The 22231-nt window shown below is 53.6% G+C and overlaps 7 protein-coding genes across 7 annotated transcripts; 2 read left to right on the forward strand and 5 right to left on the reverse strand.

Moving 5' to 3' along the window:
* Nucleotides 1-437: 437 nt before the first annotated feature.
* GT037_008673 (uncharacterized protein) lies at nucleotides 438-2117 on the forward strand (the record flags this gene model as incomplete). The annotated part of the gene is made up of 3 exons (XM_038933720.1): nucleotides 438-579; nucleotides 629-1653; nucleotides 1710-2117. 3 exons carry the CDS (start codon nucleotides 438-440, stop codon nucleotides 2115-2117), a joined length of 1575 nt encoding a protein of 524 aa, XP_038783685.1.
* A 132-nt stretch (nucleotides 2118-2249) lies between these two features.
* GT037_008674 (uncharacterized protein) lies at nucleotides 2250-3800 on the reverse strand (the record flags this gene model as incomplete). The annotated part of the gene is made up of 1 exon (XM_038933721.1): nucleotides 2250-3800. The coding sequence occupies one exon, from the start codon at nucleotides 3798-3800 to the stop codon at nucleotides 2250-2252; it is 1551 nt and encodes a 516-aa protein (XP_038783686.1).
* An 818-nt stretch (nucleotides 3801-4618) lies between these two features.
* GT037_008675 (uncharacterized protein) lies at nucleotides 4619-5669 on the forward strand (the record flags this gene model as incomplete). Its single annotated transcript, XM_038933722.1, has 2 exons — nucleotides 4619-4900; nucleotides 4962-5669. 2 exons carry the CDS (start codon nucleotides 4619-4621, stop codon nucleotides 5667-5669), a joined length of 990 nt encoding a protein of 329 aa, XP_038783687.1.
* A 582-nt stretch (nucleotides 5670-6251) lies between these two features.
* Nucleotides 6252-10471, reverse strand: GT037_008676 (mit domain-containing protein; the record flags this gene model as incomplete). Its single annotated transcript, XM_038933723.1, has 3 exons — nucleotides 6252-6439; nucleotides 6492-9168; nucleotides 9218-10471. The coding sequence occupies 3 exons, from the start codon at nucleotides 10469-10471 to the stop codon at nucleotides 6252-6254; spliced, it is 4119 nt and encodes a 1372-aa protein (XP_038783688.1).
* Nucleotides 10472-11954: 1483 nt separating this feature from the next.
* Nucleotides 11955-13662, reverse strand: GT037_008677 (uncharacterized protein; the record flags this gene model as incomplete). Its single annotated transcript, XM_038933724.1, has 5 exons — nucleotides 11955-12440; nucleotides 12505-12660; nucleotides 12709-13167; nucleotides 13218-13448; nucleotides 13495-13662. The coding sequence occupies 5 exons, from the start codon at nucleotides 13660-13662 to the stop codon at nucleotides 11955-11957; spliced, it is 1500 nt and encodes a 499-aa protein (XP_038783689.1).
* A 465-nt stretch (nucleotides 13663-14127) lies between these two features.
* On the reverse strand, nucleotides 14128-18086 carry GT037_008678 (uncharacterized protein; the record flags this gene model as incomplete). The annotated part of the gene is made up of 4 exons (XM_038933725.1): nucleotides 14128-16382; nucleotides 16435-16951; nucleotides 17036-17785; nucleotides 17853-18086. The coding sequence occupies 4 exons, from the start codon at nucleotides 18084-18086 to the stop codon at nucleotides 14128-14130; spliced, it is 3756 nt and encodes a 1251-aa protein (XP_038783690.1).
* Nucleotides 18087-19146: 1060 nt separating this feature from the next.
* On the reverse strand, nucleotides 19147-22067 carry GT037_008679 (uncharacterized protein; the record flags this gene model as incomplete). Its single annotated transcript, XM_038933726.1, has 3 exons — nucleotides 19147-20857; nucleotides 20905-21463; nucleotides 21737-22067. 3 exons carry the CDS (start codon nucleotides 22065-22067, stop codon nucleotides 19147-19149), a joined length of 2601 nt encoding a protein of 866 aa, XP_038783691.1.
* Nucleotides 22068-22231: the final 164 nt, after the last annotated feature.

A 22231-nucleotide genomic window follows, 5' to 3' on the forward strand; every position in this document is an offset into this window, starting at 1 on the left:
AAATCGAGGTCAAAGGCCAAGATTTCAAATGTTCGCAGACTTTCAGCGCTAGGACCCTTGGTTGCTGCACCAATCAATCACCGCTGCCCCAGCCACCGCCCGCTCGCCCTTGACTCGAAGCAGGCTCGCGTGCTCCAGGCTCCTTCACCAGCATCAGCCTCGTCTACCCACAAAGCGCCGCGAGTCCGTTGATGATGCGCGCCTGTCAGATCCGCTTGTCTCTCGCGCTCAACGACGATAGGCCACGACCATCTGTTTGCTGTACATCAATAGTCGGTGGAGACGCGTCCGCACAGCCACCCCAACACTGGCACAACCTCGTCATTGCTTGCCTTTAATATATCCTAGGCAACGCCCGGGAGACCGCTGGTCATCTCCTAATAAACATCCACCTCGGTACTGTCTGGCTAACAATACTGCCATTGTCTTTCGCTCTAATGGCTACGCCCATCATTGAAGCCCGATCTCTCTCGTCGCTTACCGCTCTTGCTTCCAACCCACCAGCTTATCCAAGGAATCCTACTCATGAGAGGCATGAGCCACTAGTACTGTATATCGCCCGTGTTCCTGGCAGCAGAGGTACGGCTGTTAAAATGTCTTCCTCTGATGTAGGCCTAACGTGCTTCAGATGTCTTCTTATCTCCGATGAAGCCGCGGGAAAAGGTGGTAACCGCAGAAGACATACAGAGCTCACTCTATTTCGTTCACGTTGAGCAACCAGAAGATGCCTATCTTGTCAACCCTCCTGGATCTCAGGATTCAGAGTATACACAGCAGAGTCAAGATTCTTTCAACTCTGTCTCTACACCTATCGTGCCCAGGAAAGCGGTGCCTGGCATAACTACAGCTCCTGTCCGAAAACCTGTTCCTAGCACTCTCGCATCCATAAACAAGTATTCAAACAATCAGAACATCGATGCGGGAAATTATGCGCGGAGGTCTGCGATGCTCGCTCCAGAACTCAGCGACAGCCCCCGACGGTCATTCGATTCCAGCCAGCAGAACCAAGAAAATCGAAGGCCGATACCTTCACCGCGCAGACGATCCGAGAACCCATCGCGTTCTAGTGCGTCTCTCACCCTAATTCGGCGTGATCCTGCGTCCGGTGCGCAATGGAACGTTGCTCGCATTGAAGATCCGCCTGTTCTAGATGTTTCTTCCCCGACATCCAGCGATCCTAGCAACAAGAAAAAGATTGGAGCACCAATGTACATCGACGTATTCAATCCAGGTTACTCCAAGTTTCTTCATTCCGACACAACTGGCAAGCCTCTCCTGACAAGTCGGGATAGTGGCACATCTATCCAATCATTCCAAGCAGGGAATCACCCGTCAGCGAATGAGAACGTGTTCCGCCGACGAATCTGGATGGAAGGGTCACAGCATACAGGTGGCTTTGGCCACAGAAAACTCAACTCCCATGATTACAACAACGGGCGTCCTGATTCTAGAGGTAATCATTATGCGCAGACCAACTCTGCATCGACGGATGTGCGGGCTGCTCCCACTCCCCCATTCACGACACGGGAAGACCAGACGTACAGTAGCATTCAAGTCTCTGACAGACAAACGAGTTTCCGTGGTTACGTCTTTACAAGTCCGTGGAACGGCCGATGCGAGTTTGTCACAGGGATAGGTGGAGGATCGTTAAAGGTGGTTCTAGTTATACCAACGCGATGCGCCATAGATGATGCTGACTGCTGTAACAGTGTCGACATGTTGTCCCGGGACTTCAAGGAGCTCCACCCACAGCCATGACGGTTAGTGAAGTAAGATTCAACCTTCCGAGTAGTTCGAAAGGTACTACGCCTCGAGGTGAGGAATCTTCAAAACGCTCGTCGTTCTTTCGTCGAGGGCGTCACAGTCGCAACAACTCGTCTTTGTCACTCAGCCGTAATGAAGAAATCGAAGATGCTAGAAACTCGTTGGACCGTTTGGATCTTTCTCTAGGCCAGGAGTTCGCGGGTGGTGGTTTCGGTGGCAAGCAAGCAAAGTTGGGCAAGATCATCCTGGAAGATGAGGGCCTGAAGATGATGGACTTGCTAGTCGCGGCGAATATGGGACTATGGTGGAGGGCTTACGAGAAAGCAAGTGGAGGCTCCACGGGTACTCTATGATAAGCTGGTGATAGCCAAAGTCCGTGGAAGTGTGTGTCACAGTGTGCTATCACAGCAACAAGGATTTCCAAGAAAGATATCAGGCTACTTGTTCTCGAGATTTCCAACAAAGGATTCTGATTGTCTGCCCAACTATATGGGTGAAGACTGAGAGTTGCCTAGCAAGTCGAACCCCGCCGTATGTCTATACCTGTTCCACTCGAAATCGAGCCACTCCTGTCGTCCTAGGTTTTTGAATAAACTCATGACCTCTTCGCTGGGTCTCCAGTCGCCAACCTGCCACTGCACCACTGGAGTGGGTGCCGCAGCAACAGCATCGCCGTCCTTCTGCTTGTTATCACCACGCCCAGCAATGAACTTGACACCCCATCTGTGGCCGTTATCCATTGGCAATTGACTTTGCTCCACTTCTCTGTCGTCTGAAGGTTGCCACCACAGATGCGTGAAAATCTCAGCGTCTTCGAGGCTCGGCATATTGTCGCGTGTCAGAGACTTCGCAAATGCCGCAAGCAGGGGCTCGATTCGCTCCCTACAGGGCTCGATGCGAAACATGTCTAGCTCGTAATCGTACTCAGACCCGCCGGTCGGGCTGTCGTGGTACTCGCCGTCGAGGTCCATATCCTCGTCCGTATCGGTTTCGCGGGGGTAGTGTTCTGCGTCTGAGATCTTATACCCTCCTTGTTCAGAGTCGTGTGGATCCTCACCACCAGGGCCGATAAAGTACCACCGCCCGTCTGGACGGAGGCAATGAAACTCGAGCCGGAACCGCCGCATCTGTGACCACTGGTGGCCGGTTGATGCCTCAGGACTAGGGAATAGGTCTGAAGTGACCATAGCACGTACGTCGAACAGGCTTAGCTGCGTACCGAGCTTGCACAGCCCGACAGACACTGGGTCTTTGTCCGCAGGATAGATCAGATTTGGCCGGGCCACGGACTGGTCATGCTGGGCGAGTGAGAAGAAAGGCCAGAAATGTAATGAGGCTCTGGTCAGACTGGAGGGGATCCTTTTCCCGCAGAGATGTTTCTCCTGGTTCAAGATGGCGGCACCGAACTCGTGACGGGCGTCTCGTAAGGGGCCCTCCCACGGCCGGCTCAAGTGCTCGTTCATCACCCTACTCGTCGTGGAGGCGGGCATGGGCCGCTCCCACAACCACTTGGCATTCCACTCTTGTACAGCCGGCAGATGGACGAGGCACTGCAGTGGCACGAGGGTAGACAGAGGCCGTATGTCTTCCGCTGTATCGGCGTCCCCACCGCACTCTGACCTGATGGTCAGCCGACTCACAAATGGCAGGTCTGGTAATCTCTCTGGGTCGTGCAGCTGCAGGCGGCGCGAGTGATATCTGCGATGGTAGCAGTCTGGCTCCTCTGGGTCAAATCGTTGCGGCTCGATTATGAGCTCCATGTCGATGCGGGCTGGCAGATCCTCGACCTCGTTGTATGCGGCAGTCAACTGCTCATACAATGCACGGATGCGCACCGACATGTGGGCACTGATGGCGGTGGTTTCCTCGACAGGTTCATGGCAAGGCAGTTGCTTCTCTGCGTGTTCACTGACATCGATGAGGAGGAGCGGCAACGGGAGCCAATATTGGAAAACCCCGAACTTTGCGTTTAATGCTGCCTTGGCCTGTTCGAAGAGCTCACTCTCGAAATTCGGGTCGATCTCACGAAGCGGCATGTTGATTGATGTAACGTGATGGATCAGTGGTGAGGTTGGTTCTTTGCTTAGCGAGGGCGGGGGGCCTGATTGGAGTTAGAAAGAGATGTAAAGATAGGAGCGGACATTACTATATCTTCGCCGCAGCTACTGCGTGAGCATGCTATAGGTACCCGGAAAAGTAGCAGAGAGTCACCTGAGCAGAAACGAGGCGAGTTGCGAACGTAAAAGGTTACTCCATATGTTTTGTTGCCAAGCAAAAAGCTAGAACCAACCCGGGCGGTTAAATCACCTGAGGGTTCCAATAGTGTCGTACTCAGTGACTATATAAATTGCTCCTGAGTGATGGAGCAGAGGAATTAAACGGGAAATGGGTCACTGATTGTAAGCAGTCCGCAGAGACCCGCTATGCAACCAATGTCCCTTATCTAACATGTAAAGTCAAGCTGGCGAGGCTAGTTATGGTCATCTTCGAGGAGTTTTACGACAGGGAAGCCAGGTACTCATCATTTGAAGGAGCGTTGAAATAGTCATGTCGCAATACCCATGCCGTGTTCGGCGATGCTTGCAGATTTACCACAAATAATTCATCGTACTTACTTTCCAACTCAATACATCCATAGCAACGTGCCTCCCACAACATCGCGGTTTCCTTTTCTTTTAGCCCTCCACATATATCATAAGAAGCCAGCTATGTCTCGTAGTCTTCGAGACTCACCCACCAACAACTTACTCAAGACACTTCTAGCTCCTAGCAGCATACTTTGACACTCCTCTAATACCTCTGACCTAAACGTCTAACATCCCGGAGTATCTCCTCGCCGCATTGTCAGTTTAGTATGTTTTTGGCTCACCACAAGGTCTGCCTACTGCTCCGCACGATGCTCATCACTGGTATGATCCTGGTCCCCACCACCGTCGCCACGCCCGCCGTACAGGACCTTGTCGAACTGAGGAGTGTCATCAATGCGGCAGCAAGTGCCATCGGGGATCCCAATAATCCTAATCGTGGCTTCGGCTTCAATATTTTCGGTGGTAGTGGTCAAATGGGAACTGCAGACCTTGTCAACAACATTACCAATACCATACTTAGAGACAAGTTCCAGCTGGACACGAACAGAGTATGTGCCTTACCTCGGAACAAGCTGCTATACGGCCATTGCTGACACGTAACAAAAATAGACGTCTTGGCTTCTGCCAGACAATCTTGCAAATACCTCCATCCCCATCAACGGCACAACGTCCACGCCTTCTACTCAACCCACACCCACACTACCCATCACTGCCAGTCTTGCATTGCCTAGTGTTTTACCCACCACGACGCCCACAGTAAACAACCTTACTGTTGACCTTACCACCCCATACATAGAATACGTCCAAGCTATACCCAACTTAAGCAGCAGTCTCACAACTCTGGGCCGAAGTTTCCACCGCGAAATGAACAGTCCTATCACCGAAGCTGTCACCGGCCTCCAGCAAACTCTCACGACTTTCCAAACCGCAATGCTCGAGAGTAATCTCATCACCGCCCAGGCTGTTATACGCACTATCCGAGCGAGCAGTAGTTTGGAAAGTGCGTTAACAGCATGGAGCCGTTTTCTCAATCTGCCAGGTGGTGGAAGTGATGATGATGATGCGGGGTCTGCTTCGCCGTCATCAATCTCAGATAGGCCAGGCATCTTGGGTCGAGCGGAAGTTCAAAGGCCACCGCCTAAGGATGGTAGATTTTATACGCACCTTGAACTGTGGAATCGCTCGGAACAAAGAAACAAGGCGTCGGTTCAGGAGAAGACTGGGCCGTATGGCGGTGTTGTGGTGCAGGCGGAGGAAAAGCATGCGAGTACTACCGCTGCCGAGAAGGCGAAGGTGGGCCGGCCTTTTGTTGTGTGAATCGTTTCTTGCTTGGCCTCTGTATACAGTTGTTCTCTTAGCCTGGGATAGACTTAGCCTACTGAATAGCTCCGCCTTCCTCTCTCTCAAATGATTTGCAAATTGTCTCAGATCATGCTCGACTCCATCAACTCTCTGGATTTATTCCAGACACATAAAAGTGCATCACATGAGCAGATGAAAGGTTTCTGAATGCGGTGGTGTGAATATGCTTCGATAATAATAACGACAAGCTAAGATGAGTCTGGGGGGTGGGATATCTTCGAAGACAGTATGCAACGCAATGACGAACAAACAACGACAACATTGAAACAAAGCCAAGTTAGCACCATCCGGCGCTTCAACAAGGCGAAACGATCCATAACCTCATGACTTTGACTAGAGAAAACCCAACACCAGTCCCTTCCATGCCATCCTTCATTTCTTTCCAACCTTATCCTCTTCTTTGTCCTCCTCTTGATTCATAATCATCTTTCGGTCCATCAGAAAAGGAAGCATGGGTGATGGGAACGCTTGAAAAGAAGTCTCATCTCATTACCAAACCATACATTAAAACACATCACATCAAGGTCTTCTTAGGACCTAAACCAAAACCCATTCACTACCTCTCTTGATGAATTTATCCAGCATCAGGGTGACATCGGTAAGGACAAACCGACAGATGTAGAAACCGAAGAACTCGGCGGCGTGGCGTGTGGATAGCTCGAGACCGACATGTGTAGGGGAGGAATGCTTGAGACCTGGATCTTCGACTTGGCGTGCGATTTGGTCTAAGGGATTTTATTAGTATACGCACCATGGTGAGAAGATGTGAAAGCATACCTAGTATCTGGACCGCATCGAACAACCGCGCCAAAGAACCCATATAGCTTGCATTGGGACCCTCAAACACAACACCAGAAATGTCTCGCTTGGCAAAGCGAATGCTTGGGAGGTTTGTCATGGGAAGCGTCGACATGACTAGACTGTCCTTGGGTACTTCAGCACCCTTGGTACCGCCGGCCATGCCAGCAAGGTTGACGCCGGAGTTCTTTGATCGGAGTTTCCGCCAAGATGCAAGATACGACTTGCCCTGAGCAACAGCACCCTTGGCAGTGTGGTCTTGAGACCCATGCTTTCCGACACCATCAGCTGACGCCGCACCTTCGCCAACTGTAGTCGCGTCTCTGAAAAGTGCAGTTACGGACTGCACACCGACTTCGTTGCCTAGTTTCTTCGCTAGCTGGGTTTGTACCTGATCAAGCACTAGCTCCAGAGACTGCATCTCATCAAGTACAGCGTCTGCATCGTTCGTATCCACAGACGCTAGCTTCTGCAAGGCAGCTGTAAGCATATCGCAGTTGGCAGTCTTGTCCTCGATGTTCTTTAGCTTAACGCCCTTTACTCGCCAGACATCGCGAGGAATAAAAAGCTTAGTTGAGAGGTATCCACCGCGGGGATGTGCAATCGTCTGATAGAAGCATCGCATTAGCCAGAACGGTCTCAGTAGATACGAATCCGGGCATGGCTCCAAGGGTATCGGTGCGTTTGTGACAGCTGGGCTTGGCGAACCGGGCGAAAACGGTGAGTGAATATCACTTTCAAACAAGTGCATCCCTCCACTCGGTAGACCATCAACGTTGAATGTGGGGATACTAGGTGTTGGCATTGCTAGTCCGGCATTGCTGGGTTTCCGCCCCGTGATGGAGAAGGTCGTGCTGAGTGGCGTTCCAATGGACGCATCTGAGCCATCTGGACTGGATATTGACAGATTGCGCTGCTTCAGGCTAAGAGAGGACTTGTTCTTCCGGATTCCCATGGCTGAGGTTTTCCCAGTCTTTGGTGAACCTGGCACAAGACCAGCCTCATTGGATACAGCATGACCAAGGGCGGGCGTCGCTGGTGAAACAGTGGCAGCAGTCTCGGCAGGACTGTAGAGGGGAGGCTGAGGCGATGGAGCTCGGAGGCCAGATTGTTGGGACGCTTGCGGCAGCGCGGGCAGTTTGAACGCGGAGTCTAATGTTGGCTTAGTAGTGCTGAATGTTGGTGCCGCAGACTTGGGCTGGACAGGAAGATCGGTAGGCGCATCCTTAGCTGGCACCGGAGGCTTCTCCGTATGCGGTGCTGGCGGGACTGGTGGTACAGAAGTCTCGATTTTCAAAGACTTTGCGTTTTGGCCTGACAGTCTCCGGCTTCGTACTGAGGCTGCGTCCTTGGTTGCGGTGGTTGGTCGTGGTGTAATTTCTGCTGTGTCAATTGTTTGCGATGCTTGTGACTCCGGAACAGGAGGTAATGCAGGCAAAGCACCAGAAGGAGCAGGCGCGGAGGGAGGGGCATGTGCGGATGACTGTTTGGATGTCGGGTGTATCACCTCCGCAACCGTCGAAAGTGATGTACCACCCGTCGTTCTGTGCGAGGATACTGAGCTGTTGTACGTGCTTCCAGAAAAGCCACTCGAGTCCGACTGCCGCGGTAATGACGACTTTGTCTGTAGATCGAAATCGAAGCCATCGAGCATATACTCTCTCGTCATCTCATCCAATAACCGCTCTTCCTCATCCGCCTCGTCGTTGAATCTTATCTCAGCACTTTCGCGCACGTGTGGGAGTCCTTCGCTCCGAAGCTGCGTCTCCTTGTAACGATACTTGGCTGCAGCGATAGCTTCTTCCCGTTCGGCTTCACGTACGCGCTCTTTGGCTAGTTCCACGTTTCGCAGCTTCGTCGCTATCATATCCGCAGGGGTGGACATGTCGTCTTCATAAGGTTCGTAGCCGTCGTCGTACGCAGCTTCGACAGCTGCATCAAGCGCCGCGTCGAATTCTGCCTCGGTTCCTCCGCTTGCGTTTCGTAGATGCTTTCGGCGTACTCCTCCAGGAGACATGGAGTGCACTGAGGATGAACACGACGAGCCTCCAGACTCGTCTATAGTATCAAGCCATGATGTTGACTCGTTGCTGTGTACTCGCTGATGGCTCGTCTTGACTGTCTGTTGCGGTTGCAGTAACCGGCCATATTCCCCGGGCTCAGAATCGGCCTTTCCGCTAAGGAGGGGAGACTTGGACCGCTTTGGAGACAGTGGCGGAGGCATGTATACACGGTCCATCATTGACTCGGCAGTGGAAGATCGGACAGACGAGGTAGAAGGGGCAAGTCGCCCAGGCGGGGGCTGAAGGTTGAACTGTGGGTTCTGCATGCCTCTTTGCACATCGCGGATAGCTGTGGATATGACAGATTCACGAGGACCTTCGAAACCTGAACGAAGGGGCAATTGCTGTGAGGGAGCCGATGTTGGCTCGCCCATGGAGGGGGTATCATATATGGAACGGTCGTTAACTATGCGGGATACTGTGGCAGTCTCAATGACTGCAGGCGGCTCGTCGTCATCCAGGAGCAGCATTGAGCGGTGTTCGTCCAGCGATTCCCCGCTCATAGGACGAGCCGGTAGCGATTTGCCACTATGATTAGTGTAGCCAGGATCTAATCGTCGTAGCTCTTCTATGCGGTTGGTATAGGTTACTCGCTACCTGGGTTAGCACCGGGGTTCTGGACAAGGTTTAGGCGTAACTTACAATGGCATCCAGCTTCCGCCTGTCCTCCTCCTGCGAGCTGCGGATCATGACCTGCTGGAGGAGCTTGCAGGCATCCTCGTACGCCTCCATGGCGCCCTCGAAATTTTGCGCATTGTCGAGCAGGACAGCTGTGTTGGCCTTTTGCAGGGCGCGCGACAGCATTGTCTTCTTGTCCTTCTCCCTCCGCTCGCGTGTGCGGGGAGGAGTGCCCTGGTGGCCGTCGTCTAGCCTAGCGCTGGCGTTGCTTTCGCTGCGAAGGTGATCCCTGCTGGGGCTCCGCGCGTGGGTTCTGCTGGCGGATCTGAACTGTTCTCTGCTCTGGCTCCTCGAGTGGTCCCGTGAGGCGGCCTGCCTGTGACCCGCGCTCGGCGGGGGCTTTTGGGCGTTCTCCTTGGGTGCCGCAGCGATCGAGGGTCTTCGTCCTGTGGAGGGCCGACCTGGGCCCGAAGTGGAGTCGGCCTCGTGGAGGACCGCAGGCGACCCGAGAGGCGACTTGCCCAACACTCTTTCAGCCTTTGTGGTGCGCGAGGGAGGCGGCTGGCCAGGCGGGGGCTGCGTGGGTTTCGAGTTGAAGTAGTCGCGTGGCTGGTTTCCGGAGAGCAGGTTCGGGGTAAAGAGGCTGGACGCAGAGGGCGAGTTGTTGGTAGTCGAGGTGCTCGTGGGAGTGTTGGGGTCGTAGACGGTTGAGGGCAGGAGTATCGGGGGCAGCGAGGGTATCTTTGGGGGCGCCGTCACAGACGACGGGGGGTCGTAGATGGGGGAGCGAGGGCGGTGTCGGCGGGGACTCGACGTAGGCGAGCGTGAGGGCGACTTGGGGTGCGGTGCAGATGCATTGGCGGTGGTGGGCGTCGTGGCAGGCAGGGTGGTGGTGATGCTCAGCTTGCGCGAGAAACTGGGGTGGTGGTGGTGGTTGGCGTGCGGGTGTTGGTGGTGTGTGTCGCGCCGCTCCTGCTGGTCGCGACTGGCGGTCGTGGTGGTCTGAGACCAGCGGTTCAGGGTGTTGGAGGCAGTTGGGCCGTCCCGCGAGGCTGCAATGCCATCTGCTGCGCCGTTGGCAGCGCTGGAGCGGCGTCTGGACGAGGCCGGGGGCGGTGTGGCCCGCTTGTGGGGGGGTTTGGTGGACGAAGACGGCGATTCCGCGTTGGAGTCCCTCAGCGAGGCGGACCGGTGCAGCGACGACGACGAGATGGAGCCACTGCGCGACGACTGGCGGCGGTGCGAGGGATTATCCGGTTGGGCGGTCGTGGTATTCATGTTGGAGCAGTCGACTCCCGTCGAGGCAGGAATGCGTGTCTCAGGCCAAGCCAGCGGTTAATGCAATGCGCATGCAGGCATGGTTGCCGCAAGCAGGAACGCGCTGGGGCAAGCGGCGATGATGCGGCGAGGCGTGGCGGGCGGCGTCTTCGGTGCTGTCGTGCAATGGTGCTGTCTATCTTGAATATGTCGTACGTACAGCGACGAGAGACGGCCCTGTGGAGCGACAATGCCGCCAAGGAGAAGGGGTCTTCCAAACTCGGCCTAGTCTGCCCATGCCAGATACCCCTGTCCGGCCGACCCGGCTCCCTCTCCTCCCATGCTCCGGACGAACACCCGACTCAGACCAGCGACTCTGTGCTGCACGCAACCGCTCTGCTTCAGGGGCCCAGCGCACCGCGTCGGCGAAGTAGTCGTCGTCCTGACTCGTGCGCCGCCTGTTGGGGGTGCCTGAGTCCATCACCCTCTGCCCGCGACATTGCGTTTCAGACTCGTCTTCCCAATTGCATCCTGGCCTCTGCTGCAGGAACTGACTAGGACCTGGCCCTATCGACTAGCCTTGTGGCTGCGCTTGATGGACGCCCACAGTCTGCCTGCCTGCATTCCACACTGGGTTCCTGACTTACTTTCCCACTAGAAACATGCCCTACTGTCCTCTCATCTCTCCATTGTAGATCTATCGTTCCTAGTCCATCTTCTAGTCTGCGCATACAGTACATCATGCTTCTTCCCTGTTCCCCGCACCCCCATCTCCATTTTCCATCTCCCACGTAGCAAAAAAACAAACATGCATTGCCTACTCCCGCAACGCCTCCTACGCTGCGGCAGCCAAATGCGATATCGCCTTTGCCATGTTTCGGAATGGCATTGTTGCCCTGGCAAACAAGTCAAAAGAATCCTCGTGTCAACATTTACACAACCCAACGCGTTCGCCATCGCGCTCATGGCAGCCCGACGCCCGAACATCGCAATGTGCCGTATCGGTCCGTTTGCCACGCGCGCCAAGCCCCATAGCTATCAAACACGCGGTCCCAGCATCGCGGTTGTCTCGCGCATACGATAGTGATAATGACCTGATACTGACACACGCCTACTTGTCTGACACGAAAAGCACCTGCAACAAGCAAAACTCCGTCACCCATCTTCTCACATACATGACATTGGTGGCTTTGTGATTTCTTTTTGCTCCTCTGCACGCCACGATGAGCCAACCGTCTGCACGACATTTATAGTCGTTTTCGCCTCTCCGCAGCCTCCTCCAGGCTACTTGCCAGCCTTCGTGGTCTGACCATGATCACGTCTACCATTCGGGTCCACCATCTCTCGTTTCATGCATTACCGTTATCGCCTTCATGGACACTGCTCATGCTCAACCCTGCAAAACAATCAATCGCAGCACCACTAGCCGCATAAGCTCCACCCGTCCATCTTGCAGTGAGCTTGTAATCCACATGTCATATGCCTACTCCATCGCTGTTTTTCTTCAGTGGAGATCAACCATCATGTCCTCCTCTGCCTCGAGGCTGTCGTCCCATGCTGTGTCCATAGCATCGCCGTTGTTGTTGCTCTGCCGCTTACTCAACCGTTTCTGATTCTCGACGTACTCTTTGGTGAGCGTCAGTCGGTAGTCGGCATCCTTGACTTGCTCGGCGAGCATGTTGGTACGACGCGTCTGCTCAAACAGCGCTTGCTGTTGCTGCTTCTCGCTCTTGGCTAGAGGCCCCTGTGTTGGGTCTAAGAAGAAACGTAGTACAATCCCCGCGTTCGACTTGTCCGTCTCCTCTAGTCGTGCGTTCAGGTGCCCATCCTTGATCAATGTGTCAATGTATCGGGCGATCTCATCCGCGGAAGCCCCCAAGTGGCTGGCAATGTTTGAGACTGGAATTGCCGAGTATGTCCGTGATAGCCGCGAAACGTAGGCCCGCGTTTGGCTGCTGATGAGCTCGTTGACGAGGCCTGTGTTGCCATCCTACATGTCTTGTCAGCGTGTGCGCAACAAACCGTGAACGTTTTGTAGTGTCTCATAACCATACCTCTGCCCAGATCTCAGACCCTGCTTGCACTTGGGCCTTCAGCTTGGACATGTTATCCAGTTCCTCATACGCCTCTGCCAAAGCTTCGTATGCTTTCGAAGCAGCCTTGATATTCTTGATCGCATTGCCGTTCGAAGTACGTGGGCAAGTCCCCATCTGCGCATGTCAGCTCGTTCCATTGCAGACTGCTCAACTGTGACATACCTTTCCCCCGACAAGACAGCTCACTAACGCCCACTTCCTATACGCCTCCAGCATCAGACCGTTCGCGGTGTTGGCCGTAGGTATGACCAACACATGTTCGAGGAAATGTTGCGCCTTCTTGAACTGGCGAATTCCCAGATATGCTTGGGCTCCTAGAACGTAGTATTCCTCTATTTCTGACACTGAGAACTTTTCTGAATGCCCAGAATGCTGATGTATATACTCTCCGCTACTCGCGACATCCGCACATGGCACTGAGTATTCCAGGCCGTCACGGGCAACGGTCGGCATCCTCAGAGGAATAGTGTGAATGTAGTTGTCGAGGATGGGTTCGGCGGCCGCGTACGATCGTGTCTCGCAACATAGCTGTACGAAGAGGAGGTGAATTGAAGTGAAGGTGCCTGTAGTAGGGTCGAGCCGGGTCATAGCTGACCGCATCGGTGAAATAGCAAGGCTCGGCTATAGTCGTCAGTATCTCTTCCTAGCAGAAAGCGTCTCGTTGAGCATACCGATCCGCATGCGCGCGTAATTTGCTCTAGATATTCTACCAGTGTTCTCCATTCCTTGCCAACATATCGCAGCTGTACAGGATCCGCAGTCTCGAGAAATAGTACTAGCTGATTCCATAATGAACCTCCGGGCTGCAGTGTGTCTGGGATGTTTCTCTTCTCGACCAAGGTAGAGATTCGGTGGCGGAGGGCAAAGGCGTACGCTATTGAGTTGACGGCAGGGTTAAGTATCTAGAAAGTCAGCTGTTTGCAGGCCGATACGATATGTTTTCCTTACCGAGAGAACATCTTGTTGTGTATCTGCGCCCTTGGTCCAAGATGTCGATGAGATGTTGGATAGTTGTGAGACGAAATGGCGGGCCTTGGTGTCGTAATCGCGTCTCTTCACGAGCTCTGGGCTGTCCGGTTGGAACGAAAGCAATATGGTGGTGAGTTCGGCCGACATGGTCGCGGCAGCGTGGAGGGATGTCGTAGATTGAGCACGTATACAAGGCGGCGGGCGGCGAGGTGGGGTATCGTGTTACTATTGCCAGTGGACACCTAGTGCAATATGTTGAATCGACTTCCAGTAAACTTCCTGTAGCTGGAAGCAGGGGTCGGATTAGGCAGTGAGGGAGAAGGCGTTGTTGCTGCAAGACGATCTTTGAGTTCAATTGTTTGTACAGGCGGAGGTGTCAAGCTCCCCGCGAGCTCAAGGCATCTACGCACGGACGGGCCCCTCCCCCTCGTCACCTTTACCTCTACTGTGGCGGTGCACTTCAACCTGATCTCAAGATGAAGCAAAGCAAGAACGCATGAGTGCAAAAGTGCATAGTCATTTAGCGTCATTCATCTGTGGTATCGTCTATCCAACAACGCCTAGAAAACAATCCAAACCCAGAACGGTATACAAACGGGCAAAAGTGTAACTTTACCTCTTCTTGACACCTTCCTCCATGCGCCTTATCAGAACCTTCAGGCCGACACCCTTCTCGCAATTGCTTTCGAGGAACGCCTCCATCTGCTCTCTGACTTGCTTCATGCCCTTCAGTACCGGCAATCTTCTCCCCTCTTCACCATCAAGATGCATGAGCGGGTTCAGAAGCAGATCGAAGCACTCGTGCCAAATCTCCGTCTGCCAGTATCGCTTCAAGCTCTCCTTGATCTTGTACGTTTTGGTCGCGCCAGCACCGAGAGTTGCGCCGCGCTCAGCTATTGTAGAGATATACTTGCCAAATAGCAGATTGTGGACTATGCCAGCAAGCCCGTGATAGTCGATCTGGTAGGTCCAAGGACGCAGTTCGCGCATCTCTGCACAGTCGGCTTCTGTAGTAGGCCAGTCTGCGATGAACTGTACATCTGGCTTGAAGGCCTTCATGTCAATGCCACGGCCGAAATCGATCAGCGAGACACCCTTCGCAGACCAACCATCACGCCCGTCGCGCTTGTACTCCGAGTCCCAATGTTCGTCCTTTTGTAAGGCATCAAACCGAACGAGAATGTTGTCAGACTTGAGGTCACCGTGTATCACACCCTTGGAATGAAGGGCCTCCACCGTGCGGAATAACTCGATAGTGAAGAACATGGCAAGTTGCTCGTCCATGACACCATTTTCCCCACGAGAGAGGTTTACGAGATCCAAAAGAGTACCCTGGTCTCGATACTCTTCCACAAGATAACACTCGTCTTTAAAGACGTGCATCTCGTACGCATAAACGATCGAATCAGCCGCTCGAGACACGCCTAGTCGTCGCTTGGCTTGTCGCATAATGTAAAATTCCCATGGCGTTGGTGGATCCTCCATCTTGATAGCTTCCAGATCCTTCCGTTTTAGGCCGAATTCGCCCTTGCCCATCTGCGAAGGTTGATTCTCGTCGTCCTCATCCCCGGAATCTTTGCTCTCTACCAGATACACTGGCGCAAAAGCTCCTTTGCCAAGTTCACGTTTAACGGCATATGTCCGTTTTGTTCCCGGGAACTGCAGAGTAGGACAGAGAGCAAGGTTTGTGGAAGTCTTCTCTGCCTTGCTTGTTTTGATGGACTTGGTGTACTTGCGTATATCAGCACCCTTTCCGTAGCTCTCCTCGGTGTCTGCGTAGTATCCGTCGTAGCTATCTAGTGGCGGCTGGATTTCTTGCAGAATGGTCTTGCGGACGTTCTCGTCTACGGGATTACACTGTGCATCTTTGATGATTGGACCACTAGCCTTTGGTGCTTTAGACGGGACCTCCTTTGCAGCCAACGGTTTCCGTTGCGGTTCCGCGATGGGCTCTTTGGGTACCGGCTTCGATTCTGTCAGGGCGAGTTTCGCGACTTTCCCTGAACCGTCAATAACTTGACTTAAGAGATCTGCAAAGGGACTACTGCAAGTCTCATCCTCGTCGTCATCCTCAAGAATTTCCGTTGTACCTTTCGATCTTGACGGCGTCTTGGTAGCAGCGCTAAAATAGTCCTTCTGTGCATAAGCAGTGGCGATGCCCAAGGACGACTCCGTTTTCTCAACAATAGGTGTCATGAATGGCAACCGATTGTTCGCAGCCTGTATCGGGTCTCGATAGGGCTGCATTGCTGGGACATAGTCTTCTGGTGGGACAGGGACAAAGCGAGTAGGTAGTGAGGCAGGTGCTGAAGGTGAGGTAGGGGTGACTACATCAGATTCGCGTTGCTGTTCGGAGTCGACGTCTGGACGTGTCAACTCATCAAACGAGTCGTCATGAGAATGCTCGGAATGTTCGGACTCATCATCTGATCCATCGTCTTCATGATCCTTAGGCACGTGTTTGCTCTCAGTGAAGTCTGACCATGCAGAGGCACTCTTGGTGTCTGAATCATTGGCATCACTTTCGTCATCTTCCTCTTCTTCTTCCTCTTCTTCAGTGTTGAGAACCCTAGTGCCGAGTGTGAAATCTCCCACTGTTGTCTCGTCTCCGAATTCGCTCGTAGCGCACGATATGCGACCAGTAGCAGTACTTTCGGCTCCACTCGTATAATCATCCTCATCGTCCCCACTGCTTTCTTCACCGCTTTGGACCTCAGAGACTTCCTCGTCAGCGTTCTTTAGTGGTTCGTTGAAAATATCGTATATCTCGTCCATGGCCTCCTTGGTGTGGAGGGTCATTGTCGTTTCCGGGCCAGTTTTCTTTCGCCGTATCTTTGGCTTCGCCGGAGAATCCAAGTTGGCTTGGACTGTTCCTTGTTAGTATACAAGTGACAACCAGATGTCCAGCCGATGACTTACTTGTCTGAGTCTCTCCGCGAACTTCTTTGGCTTCCATAACTTTGATCTTCCTAGTCCTGTTGGCCCGCTCTTCTCGTCTGGCTTTCTTAGCTGCCCTTGCTTTGTCTACATCTGCTTGTGAAGGTGGCGCATTTTCGTCATTACCCATGTCATCATCAACACTACCTTTCAAGGGTACAGTCTTGGGCTTGGGGGGCTGTTCATGATCCTGTTTAGGCGCTAGAGGTGCGGTCTTGGTCTTTGGTCGTTCAGCAACCACTTCCTCTTCGGCTGCTTTCTTTGCCCGCTCCTGCTCTTTGCGGCGAATGGCATCCCAATCATAGTCTATCCACCCCCTGTACTTAGCTCGCAGTTCTTCAAATGAATACTCCTCCGACATAGGATCTTCATGGTTAGGGTAAACCTGCTCTAGATCTACGAAGACTACTTCAAGTCTGCCCGTCCTTGGATTGACCGCTTGTTGATGTTCACGCAATGGGTGGGGGCTGACATTTTCGTCATTGGGATTCGATTTGGTCTGAATACATGCATGGCAAACGCCCACCAATTAGTCCTGTGATCGTAAATATATGGAGGGGCTGATGTAGGCAGATCAACTCACCTCATCCTTGAAAATCGACATTTTTGGAACGCCAGTGTTCTTCTTTCCAACCTTCAGAGTCTCACCGGCCCAGGGGCGTGCTTCGGTCACGTTTTCCTTCTTGCGGTCTGCGAGCGATCCAATGCTGTCCCACCCCTCTGTGCTGCCTGTCGAGCCAGGTCTTGCGGCATCATCACCGTCCGAGAAGATTGCAAGTTTGGGCTTTCCTGAGCGAGATGCACCTCCGGCGGTCTTCGGCTGGCTCTGTGGTTGTGGGCTCGGCGCACTGGGTGACGCAAGCGCAAAAGGGTCCATCTTAGCGGCAAGGGCTGGACGAACGGCGGGGAGTGCGGGGCTTGAAGGTTCGGGAGCCTCCTGAGGGCGGCTTTCGAGACGGTGCTGAAATTCTCCGTACTTGCGAATCAAGCGCTCCACTGGGCGGGCTTCACGGTCGATGCCCAGGTTGTAGATCTCTTCTGCCTGTGTGAAGCGGCCTGCGCCTTCTAACCAGGCCGCAAATTCTTCGTAGAACAGCGCAAGGTTCTCTCCAATATTGTGTCGCGCCAGGTAGGCGAACGTCTCCCGCGGCGCATCTGAGAAGAGGTGAATGTAGTGCAGCCAGAGCTTGAGGTAGCGCGCGTCGTTCTTGTACTCCGGTGAGGATTGGAAGGCTTTCGTTGCGCGCTCGAGGAGCGGACAAAGTTGCGACTGAGGTGTGTTTTGTGCGGATGGGTATGCTTCAAGCGTCCACTTTACATAGCGGGTGTAGATCTGGATTCGTGTGCACAAGGTCAGTACATGTCTCACCACATGCAGTTCGTGTATTGGTCCTACTGACATCGAGTGGGTCGTCGGAGTCATCAATCGCCATGAGCTCCTTCTCGAATCCGAGGCGCGTTGCGCTGTGTTCATCTTGCATCTGCGACGGGGACCGAGTTTGGCCAGCGGCCGAAGTCAACGGTGGCGTGTAAAGCTGCGCGAGCGCTCTTGCGGAACGTCCGCTGGGCAGACTCTGGATGTTTTCCTTTTGATTCTCAATGACTTCGAAGTCAATAAGATCGTCGGAACCCATGGCGCCGGTAGGGGTATCACAAAGAAACAAGAAGAAAAAAGATGGGTATCAAAATCCAGGTACAGAACCAAGAGTCTTACCTGCTGTCGTTGTTGCTCGAATCGGATGTGTATACACTGGGCATAGAGTACGCGGGGCTTGCACGGGAAATAGCACGCTTTGCCCGAAACGTTCCATGTTTCTACGGCAACGGGGCCGCCACTTTCAAAGCCACGCTAAGATGCACAGACAGTGTATGTTATGACACAGGCTCACCACAACTAACGTCTCGAGTGTCATTGGGGCTGATCCTCGATGCAAACAGGTAGGCGTACTTCGAGTTCACTCGACGAGAAGCATACAAACGCTGAACCGGGCGCTATTTCTGGGGGTCGATGAATAAGAGGGAGGGAAAACGCGCAGGCATTGACTATATCCAGAGCGGCGCTCCATGTCAGCAGAACCTTCACCAAACACGTCACAATACAAACCACATGTCAAAGTAAAGTGTTAAAAGGCATATACAAGCATGTTAAGAATGTCCGAAGACAGCTACTGATTCTCTACCAGAAAGTGACTTCCTGCCATTACCAATGTTCGCCTTCAGTGACTCTCCAGCAATAACAGCATGACAACATGACCAAGAAGAAAGGCGTCAGGACAAAACAGAGAATCCAATAGAATAACTCCAGACTCCCGCTATTGTACGATCGATTTGGTATATCCCTAAAACGACAGCAAAAAGCCAAACACACACAAACAAAGGAAATGACTCAAAGGAAAATATATGCCGGATCGGGGTATCCCAAGGAAGTTCGAGCAGAAGCTCCGATTGGTATCATATGGAAAGCGACAACAAGAGCCCCCACCTTTGGCAAATTTCTGGAGGAAAGGCTGAAGGGGAAAAAGCAAAGACCGAGACATGTCATTGGTTATTGGAGCAAAACAAGATATTTAATTCGCGTTCAATCATAGGAGATTCGTTATGTTCTTCCAAGTCGTGACATCGTTGCGCGTACTTGTGAGGTTTGAAGTAATGTGATGATGTGTCGTGTGGATCAGTGGGTAACGATCAGCTGACCTAAGACCGGTTCTCGACGGCTTGCTGCTCGCCAGTGGCCACTGCTACAAGCGCTTCTAAGCGTCTCATGTCGTTGTTGGCTGTCTGCGGCAGTGGCTGACCGAACGTTGCGGGTCCCCGCTCGGGTTCGCGCTGTGGGCGATAGCTTGAGCTCGAGCTCGAAAGGCTGTGGCTGTGGTAATGTTGCGGAGGCTGTGAATGCAATGGGTGGGGCCTCTCCATAATTGACGCTGGTGGCGCGGTTTTGTAATCTTCAACAACTGCTGGCGCTTCGACATACCCGTTGCTGTGGACAATAGCAGGGTGATAATCGATCATAGTGCCTGGCGTCGGCACACCTTCGCTGCTACTGGAATCCTCGGGTGACGTTCTTTGCATAGCTCTTTGCGGCTGACTAACAGGTCCATTGTACCAGGCTTGTCGCTTATTCTTTCGAGGTGTCACTGGCTGTTCCTGCGAGGTTCTGGGCGAGGCGTTAATTGAAGGAATCTGAATAGGCTGAACATTGGAGGGTTGACGACTGAAGTAGCCATGAGGGGCTGTCGTGGGCCGTGCAGCGTTTGCTCGGCCTGCACTGCCAGGGTATTGTTGTGACCACTGATTACTTTGGGAACCTGGACCAGCAATGTTCAGACGGTCGATTTCCCATGAAATGCTCGTTCGTTTGTGGTGACCTCTATTGGACGTGTGCTCCATTGGCGCGTGGTAAGTAAGCGGACGTGCCGGAGCATCAACTTGCATCGGACTTGGCTGACGCCGAGGTAGCGGAGGCGGAGGCGGAGCATGGTCGAAGCTTTCGATGCCTGGAAGTCTGGTGGTCTGAGAAGCAGCAGGTTGTGAGGTGTAAAGAGGGCGTGGAGCATCCGGCGTCTGGTGGTATCCAAGTCCACTAGTCGCCGGTCGAGGACCAGTATAAACTCCTGGGTGCCAAGTTCGTCGCCTCCAGTCCGCCTCTGCATTCGAGTCTCTCCTTGAATCTGGAAATTGAGACACTGTAGGGCTTGCATATGCGCTGCTTTGTGCTGAGTAGGCAGGGGCAGCAGTCGATTGCAGAGGCGTAATGTAGGTAGGAGGAGCCTGTCCTGGTGCACCGGAGAAAGGATTGCCACTGGAAGAGATAGATTGGCGACGTCCCGGAGGTGGTGGTCCAGCCCATGAGACTGGCCTTGATGAACTTGATACGGGAGACTGCATAGCAGACCCGAAGCGAGCGGGGCTGCCAGTAACTGTAGAGAATGTCGCAGAAGTAGGTGTTGTAGGCGCGTTGGACTGTGTATCGTACTCCACTGGCCCAGGACTGCCTATCATGGGTGGGTCATATGCATTCATAGTGTTGAGCGACAAGCGTGCTCTTGCACTTGCACCACCATCGCTAGCCATAGCCAAAGGTGGGGGTCGTCGCCGAATGTCTGGTGATTGTGCCACACTCATTGTCGATATTGTAGAGGTTATACTGGATGCAGAGAGGTTTCTGCTGTGACCTCTGCTGTGACCTCCGGTACTGCCTAGTGTGTTTGCTCGAGAACGATTTCCAGGTGGTCTTACTCGGTCGGTCCGGATCTGCCGTTGGAACCTTGTGCCCGTTGCGGCTAACGATTCAGAGGGTATATCTTCGTTGACGTGAACTGTTTGGGCATGCTGTCGCAGGTTGTCGAGACGTGAAAATCGTCGTGAGCAGTGACACTGGAAGGGACGTTCACCTGTGTGTTTACTACAGCATATTAGCGAATGCGGGACAACGCACGATGAAAGACGTACCGAATGTGCCGTGCCAAGTGCTCACTTCGTGTGAAGCTCAGGTTACAAGGCGGAAAGTCGGTGCAGAAGAAGCGCTGTCCCTTCTTCTTCTTGGACGGTCGGTTCGAATCACTAGTCACGCTATCGTTGTCCGATCCATCTTTGTCGTCCTCGTCACCATCGCCCATATGCACGTCTTGACCGGAGGCTGTTGACCTATGCGAATCCTCTCTACTCTGCTCACTCTTGTTCGAAGCTGAAGGTGTCTCGCTCAGCTCACGGGCGGGTGTGAAAGGCGATGAAGGCAGTGGTCGCTGACCAACGAGTCCCGCAAAGGTGTTACGTGTAGGCGTCTTAGCTGATGGGTCTTCAGCGCGGATTTCCTCTGCCGCTTTCGATTCGGCAAAGAATCTGCTATTCGGTCGAGGAGTAGTGGGCGTCGTCTCGTCACCTGGGCGGCCCTGTGGCGGATCTGGAACCGATAATGTAGTGTTGACTGCTTGGAAGGAAGACATGTTGGAGGGGCCGATGACCAGCAGTCTACAATGTCCACCTCTTGTTCCGTGTCGTGGTGAGCGTGCTGCGCAGGTCGTTCTACAGTGACGGGGCGCGTATGGCTTACGGCGTACACGACAGGACACGGTTCGGTAGCGCCAGTGATCTAAGACTGGGACGTTAATGCAAGCGCAGGTCCCAGGCGGGTTGCCTCCAGCGGCGCAATCAGTGTGATACTGCGGGTGGTTCCTTGCTGGAGCGGGTGTGGGAAGGCTGAAACGAGATGATGACGAATAGAGAGCGGCGTTGCAACAACATCCGGACACAGCGCCCAGCGAGCAAAGTCAAGAAAATCTACAAGGTCTGGTTAAGTTCGATCGTTGCGTCGTAAAATCGTCAAGTTGGGGTCGTCCAAAGGCTGACCAGTGGTGAGGGTTGAGCAACCACGGATACTCGGACTTTGGGCTGGGTATGATAAGGCGCAGGATGGACTGCCTCAGGTGGCGGGGAGATTGGCCCCTCTTTGACGCACACTCGATGCGCACAAGGGCTCGAGCAGAAGCGGCAGGATGCGGCTCTTGTAGCGATGCAGCTAGACGGTGCAAGACCCGGGTATGAAGGCAGAGGAACAGGTGTGGACGCAGGAGAACGGGATTACAGACGAACTCACGATTGCGTTGCAACTGCATGCGAGGAGGGGTTGGTAAGGCACAGGACGGGACCTTAGCGGCTTTGTCGTGCGCCCTGGACGGACGGCCTGGCAGAAGGCTGGGGTTAGAGTCCGATCCACCTTGCGACGAGGGCACATCTTGCCTGCAGATCCTTGGAATTAGCGATGGCTTGGCCCGCCTAC

Source organism: Alternaria burnsii (assembly GCF_013036055.1).
Source record: "Alternaria burnsii strain CBS107.38 chromosome Unknown 744, whole genome shotgun sequence".
Classification (NCBI taxonomy): domain Eukaryota; kingdom Fungi; phylum Ascomycota; class Dothideomycetes; order Pleosporales; family Pleosporaceae; genus Alternaria; species Alternaria burnsii.